This window comes from Engraulis encrasicolus, chromosome 19, assembly GCF_034702125.1.
Source record: "Engraulis encrasicolus isolate BLACKSEA-1 chromosome 19, IST_EnEncr_1.0, whole genome shotgun sequence".
Taxonomy (NCBI): Eukaryota; Metazoa; Chordata; class Actinopteri; order Clupeiformes; family Engraulidae; genus Engraulis; species Engraulis encrasicolus.
Window position 1 is genome coordinate 36314150 of NC_085875.1, and position 7090 is coordinate 36321239.

The 7090-nt window shown below is 45.9% G+C and overlaps 1 protein-coding gene across 1 annotated transcript in view; it reads left to right on the forward strand.

Annotated features, from left to right (window-relative positions):
* syne1b (spectrin repeat containing, nuclear envelope 1b) overlaps window positions 1–7090 on the forward strand; it is a 204358-nt gene that overhangs the window by 165684 nt on the left and 31584 nt on the right. Inside the window, exons 125-131 of the mRNA XM_063184266.1 lie at window positions 149–304; window positions 1351–1506; window positions 2447–2617; window positions 4084–4217; window positions 4768–4972; window positions 5963–6145; window positions 6648–6794. Of these exons, the coding sequence (XP_063040336.1) occupies window positions 149–304; window positions 1351–1506; window positions 2447–2617; window positions 4084–4217; window positions 4768–4972; window positions 5963–6145; window positions 6648–6794 (1152 nt within the window). The remainder of the gene's footprint in view (window positions 1–148; window positions 305–1350; window positions 1507–2446; window positions 2618–4083; window positions 4218–4767; window positions 4973–5962; window positions 6146–6647; window positions 6795–7090) is intronic.

Here is a 7090-nt window from a genome sequence, read left to right on the forward strand (position 1 = left end):
TATGTCATGGCCTTGTCATGTCAAGTTTGTAATGGTATGCACCGCATTGTCCCTGCTAAATGAACTACAAATAAATAAAAATCTGAATTATGTTGTGCAAAATGGCTTGACGTATTTTGATGTTAGCTGCTCTGTGTGTTGCCTGTAGATCCAGTTTCTGGAGACGCTGCTGGAGTCGTGGGTGGAGTATGAGAGGCACGTGGAGCAGCTGAAGGGCTGGCTCTGCACCCAGGAGGAGCGGCTCAAGGGGAAGCTGTGCCTCAGGGACCTGCCCTCCGTACAGAACGCCCTCAAGGAATGCCAGGCAAGCCCCCCCTTTCACTGTCTTATTCACATAGACAGAATGCCAGGCAAGCCCCCCCTTTCACTGTCTTATTCACATAGACAGAATGCCAGGCAAGCCCCCCACTTTCACTATCTTATTCACATAGACATAATGCCAGGCAAGCCCCCTTCACTATCTTATTCACTTACAATGGCAGGCAAGCCCCCTTCACTATCTTATTCACTTACAATGGCAGGCAAGCCCCCTTCACTATCTTATTCACTTACAATGCCAGACAAGCCCCCTTCACTGTCTTATTCACTTACAATGCCAGGCAAGCCCCTTTCACACTTCGAATGCCAGACAAGCCCCCTCACAATTCAAAAAGTCAGAGAATGCGCGCACATCAGTTGTAGCCCAGGTGCTGGACCAAACATAAGATAATTGAAAGGAAAATAAAGGTCCGCAACACTGTTTAATGCTCCCAAAATTTACAAACGAAACATCTTTCCATTAAATTTTGGGAGCATTAAACAGTGTTGCGGACCTTTATTTTCCTTTCAAGCCCCCCTCACAATCTCATTCACTTAGAATGCCAGGACGGCCTCTTCACTATCTTATTAACTTAGAATGTTAGGCAAGCCCCCTTCACTCATTCACTCAGACATTTGTTTACAGTTTCTTCATTTGTTAATTGCTTGAGTTTTCATTTATCCATTCCTTCATCTTTGCATTCATGCTCAACTCTGAGTTCAATGTATTGATTACAGCTCATGTTACCCTTAATCTTAGACCCTAGCCAGTAGATGCTGTTAGGTTTCCTTGGGATTAAAGCTTTAAAGGGTGAGGGCTGGGTCATAGCCCTTGACCCAGTTGTAAGGTCAATTTGCAGTATACCGTTAATTCTTTGATCCCTGTGATCCAAATAATCACCTAACCAAACCAGTATCATTCTCATATCGGGAATATTGATCAGTGTTGTTGACCTTTCACTTTTGTTCCCATTTTCATCTGCTTGGTCCAGCACCTGCATGTTCATGCCTTCATCGTCCTTTTGTTGATGTTGTGTGTTTTGTCTGCCTCAGGAGATGGAGGAGAGGGTGAAGGAGAAAGAGAAGGAGATGGAGAAGCTGGAGGAACAGGCCTGCGCTCTGGTCCAGAACAAGACCGACGAGGCCTGTGCCATCGTCATGGATACCATCCAAGCTGTCAATCAGAGCTGGACCAGTCTGGACCAACTGGTTGGTTTCCGACTCTGTTTCTTTCTCTCACTCTGGCTGTCTTAGGATATGGAGGGGGGATTCGCTCTGTTGAATGACCGGAAGGAAGAAGCACATTAGTATTTTATAGAGCTGGACCTGTCCTGCTCTGCAGTCTATTGCTCAAACCTGTATTTAAAAACATCACAGCACATCACTGACATCAATTATATCACAATATTAAGTTGTATAAAGTTAAACATAGAATAACATCAAAAGACAACATCACAGCACTCAATAACAAATGTAAAGTCCCCACTGTTTTGTGAAACTCAATGTCGGGTCAAATTAATAGATGCAAGTGAACAACAGTAAAAAACTAAACTCACACCCACATTCAGAGCAGGTGCCCTCATCACATGGTTTAATTAGCCAGGGTGGCTATAGGTGAGCCTCAGCTTGGTGCTGGACCAGGGGAACGTCTTGAAAGTTTTGGAAAAGTCATTCAATTTTAGTATCCCTTTTAACAAAGCTACAGCATTTTCTCAACATTAGGCTGTTGTGATAGAATAGAATAGAATAGAATAGAATTTACTTTATTGTCATGCAAGCATGACATTTGTCTTTGATCTCACCATAAAAACATAAATGTACATTTTCACTCCATTGATCAAAACATAAATACACACATAAAGCCTTTCATACATCCCCTCCCTACCAGATCCAGTCCCTTATTTTTTGTTACACCAGCCTAGCTTTTCCATTGCTTGTTAACCATAGAGATTGTGTTGGGTATGAATGAATGTTTGTAGATGTTTTTCCTTGTGATGTGTGCTCTGTAGCGCCTCCCAAATATGCACATTAGACCATGAAAGAGTGGAACAGATGATGCTTTATCACTTAAACGGGCAGTTAGCACGGAAATTGGATTCCCTCGGCTCATACCATGGTATAACTTGCTGTCTCTGCTATGTGTGTTCAGATCGGGCAGCTGAAGGTGAGCCTGCGCTCGGTGCTGGACCAGTGGATGCTGCACAAGCAGGCGACGGAGGAGATCGGCAGCCACCTGACAGAGGGCCGCTACTCCATCTCCCGCCTGAGGCTCCTCACCGGCTCCCTGGAGGCCGTGCAGCTGCAAGAGGAGGGGCTGCAGGTGGGTCATGGAGGCTTTGCCAGGGTTGCGCAACACCGTTGTCCTTTTTTAAATTGAGAAATTAAAAGCAATATTGTTGGTTTTACCGTAGAGAGGCTGTTTTTTTAATGCAATGGGTGTCATTCCGTGATTGTTAAAGGGGTGTCTCAATTCGTAGGGGTTGCATTTCCAGCCCCTACGCCTTACTGCTCTGTTCGAAGGCATGAGTGGAAAGAGGAAGGCATAGGGGTAGGGGTACAGTAGCAATTAGACATGGGATTCGGCCTTACTGTGGCTCTTACTGTTACTCTGCCTCTTACATAGATACCAACACAGCCAGCACAAACAAACAAACATTATACACACAGCCTGGTATTTTGATAAGCAAACAGTTCTCTTCCCTACCTTTACCAAAATAATATTATTTCACACTAGTTGGCAAATCCACATAAATATGCCTCCGAGAGCAGTCATAAATACGTTATGTCTGTGAAGTGTAAGGAGAGTCCCAGTTTTCTCTGTTTATTCACCCGTTCAGAATCGACGTCCTCATGAATGCGTGCGCATCGTTGACTCAAACACACCAGAGATGTTTTAAGGGTATTACGAGAGACTCCACTCTTCTGGGTGGTACTGCACTCTAGGGCCGCCTACTCCGTTCAGAAAGAATGGGCTGCGCTCTCTCGACAGCGGCCGCTAGGTGAATTGCAGGCATGGGTAAAATAGGGAGTGGTGAGGCTGTATGTAATACTGGCTGACAGTGCAGACACTAAAGAGAGAAAAACTGCCGTTCTGAAGCGTGTACGTTGATAAAAAATACAGATTCCGGAAAGTACACTTGTTGTACTATTTTGAGAGGGAAGAGGCTGTTCCAGAAGCATAGGAGATGTTTGTTGTTACAAGACATTAAACTACTGACTGGACTGAGGACATCGCCAGGAATGCCCGTGTCTGTGGTGCCCACTGCATATCTGAAGTTAGCGCGAGCATCCGTTATCTTATTTCGGAAAAAAACACCTGTCGAGTCTCTGTACAAGTGAACGGAGCATGGTCGATTCTGAGGCAGCGATGTGTACACAGCCAAATTACGTCATATCTGTTTACAAACTGTAAAGAGGTCAATATACAAACGTCAAACCAGAGGGTTTTTTTATCTCCACTTTTGCCTGGGTTTTAAGGAAGATTCATTTTCAGGGGGATAACCTCAGGTTGTGTGTAAACCAGGGCATTTGATAACAGCAGTGTGTGTGTGTGTGTGTGTGTGTGTGTGTGTGTGTGTGTGTGTGTGTGTGTGTGTGTGTGTGTGTGTTTCTCTGTGTGTGTGTGCGTGTGCATGTGTGTATGTGTTTCTCTGTGTGTGTCTGTGTGTCTGTGTGTGTGCGTGTGTGCGTGCGTGCGTGTGTGTGTGTGTGTGTGTTTGTGTGTGTGTGTGTTCGTGCGTGTGTGCGTGCATGCGTGCGTGCGTGTGTGCGTGTTTGTGCGTGTAGAATCTGCAAGAGCAGCTGAAGACCCAGGAGAGCAGTCTGCAGAGATTTGATGCGGTGACTCAGCAGCTCCTAAAGGAGTGCCATCCCTCTGTGTGTGACTCACTCCACCTCAACCACAAAGAAACCAACACCAGGTAAGCCTTTCTTGCCTTCAGGTGTTTAAAGTCATATGTACCTCATGAAAGCCATTATATTAGTACATCATACGTATACTAAATGGGATGATTGCATACATTTATCTTAGTCCTTAGTGTATGCAGTAGGCGTATACATTATGGTGCAACGATGAATCTGTACAACAGTATTGACAATGTTGTCTGTATGTATGTATCTGTGTGTGTGTGCGTGTGTGTGTGTGTGTGTGTGTGTGTGTGTGTGTGTCTGTGTGTGAGCGTGTGTGTGTGCGTGTGTGTGTGTGTGTGTGTGTGTGTCTGTGTGTGAGCGCGTGTGTGTGTGTGCGTGTGTGTGTGTGTGTGTGTCTGTCTGTGTGTGAGCGTGTGTGTGTGCGTGTGCGTGTGTGTGTGTGTGTGTGTGTGTGTGTGTGTGTGCGTGTGTGTGTGTGTGTCTGTGTGTGTGTGCGTGTGTGTGTGAGCGTGTGTGTGTCTGTGTGTGTGTGTGTGTGTGTGTGCATGCCTGCGCGTATGCGTGCGTGGGTTCATGTGCGTATGTTCCTGTGTGTTGCAGGTGGGCCAGTCTCCAGGAGGAGCTGTGTGAGGCGCTGGGGGGCAGCAAGTCTCTGCTGCAGCAGTGGCAGAGCTACAAGCAGCTGCAGCGGCAGGGCAGCGCCAGCGTCCAGAGGCTGGAGGAGCGGGCAGACGGGCTGCTCAAGGCAGCCAGTGCCAAAGAACTGCCCGAGGAGGAGGTGTCCGCCAGCATCCACCAGTGTGGCGTGAGTTGACTGTTCATGATGCTGCATATTGCATGCAGCCAGTCTTGTAGCTGTGTAGCGTGAGTTCACTAGTTTGGCATCATGATGTTGCATATGTGTGCAGCCAGATTGTAGCAGTGTGGAGTGAGTTCACTATTTTGGCATCATGATGTTGCATATGTGCAGCCAGGTTCGGTCCGGCCATTTTTCCTTTAATTTATTTCTTTCATAGAATTACATATTTGTCCCTCATTTATATATCTATATTATAACATTACAGTACATTACAGTACATTGCATTACATTGCATGACAGCACATCACTGTATCATGTTCTCAGGAGCTGCTAGAGGAGCTGTCTGCAGTGGTGGAGCTGCTGAATATGCATTAAAACATTACAGTACATTACACTACATTACATTACTGTACATTCCTGTACATTACAGTACATTACATTACATGACATTATATAACATTACAGTACATTACTGTACATTACATTACATTATATTACATTACAGTACATTACTGCAACGTGTTCTCCAGGAGCTACTGGAGGAGCTGTCTGCAGTGCAGGCGTCCCTGGTGGAGCTGCTGAATATGCATTATAACATTACGTTACTGTACATTACATTACAGTACTTTTCTGTAAATTACATTACTGTACATTACATTACTGTATCATGTTCTCCAGGAGCTGCTGGAGGAGCTGTCTGCAGTGCAGGCGTCCCTGGTGGAGCTGCTGAATATGCATTATAACATTACATTACTGTACATTACATTACAGTACATTTCTGTAAATTACATAACATTACAGTACATTACTGTATCATGTTCCCAGGAGCTGCTGGAGGAGCTGTCTGCGGTGCAGGCGTCGCTGGTGGAGCTGGATATGCATTGTAACATTACATTACATTACAGTACATTTCTGTAAATTACATTACATTACAGTACATTACTGTATCATGTAAATTACATTACATTACAGTACATTACTGTATCATGTTCCCAGGAGCTGCTGGAGGAGCTGTCTGCGGTGCAGGCGTCCCTGGTGGAGCTGCAGCAGGTGGCGGAGCAGCTGAAGCAGCAGGTGGACACCTCAGCGGCCGCAGCCATCCAGTCCGACCAGCTCATGCTCACGCAGAGACTCAGCCGCCTGGAGCAGAGCCTCAGCCGACAGCAGAGCATCCTGCAGGTGTGTGTGTGTGTGTGTGTGTGTGTGTGTGTGTGTGTGTGTGTGTGCGTGCGTGCGTGCGTGCGTGCGTGCGTGCGTGCGTGCGTGCGTGCGTGCGTGCGTGCGTGCGTGCGTGCGTGCGTGCGTGCGTGCGTGCGTGCGTGCGTGCGTGCGTGTGTGCGCGTGCGTGTTTGTGGGTACGCCTATGTGTGTGTGTACGTTTTTATCAACTAAAGAATTCAACATGTAATGTGTCCAAAGTAATATCTAGAATTTTGTATTTTCAATTGTCATTATTGAGCCCAAATAAAGAATTAAAAAAAATGTTTGGGATTTTGCAAGATAAACAGTGAAGCAGAGACACAGACAGCCTTTTTTAAGTTTTGGTCTGTGACACTGTACATTGTCACAGATATGAGTATCATTCATGTCATCAGGACCTACAGTGACACCTGGTTGGTCGTGTGAGTATTGTTTTTTAACATTCACTTCTTCCTGTTTCTGCCATGCCATTGCTTGTCAGACTGGAGTTCAGGATTACGAGCGGTTTAAGGAGCGTCTGGCCTCCATCGACACCTGGATGAGGGAGGCGGAGGAGTCTCTGAATGGGCAGGACCCCAGCGGCTCCTCTGACCAGTCCATCATCCAGGACCGAATGGATGAACTCAAGGTGAGCCTTCAACCTTGATATTTCCTTTAACTGTCATGGGACTTTAAAAGTAGTACATCAAATAGCCCATTACGACAAAAAGATGAGTTCTCTAGCTCCCACCAAAGCCTGTGGTCTTGTTTGCAATATTTCAGCGCTCCCTTGGTTAACTTAACCAAACAGATTCAGGGGGTGTGGGTAGCTGCCCAATGGAAAAGGAAGTTGAATAAAATTGACAATTACGTGCATTTAGCGACTGCAGATTTAGTCTTTTTCACCGTCAGGTGTTCTGATAATTCATGTACAACGTCCAAAAT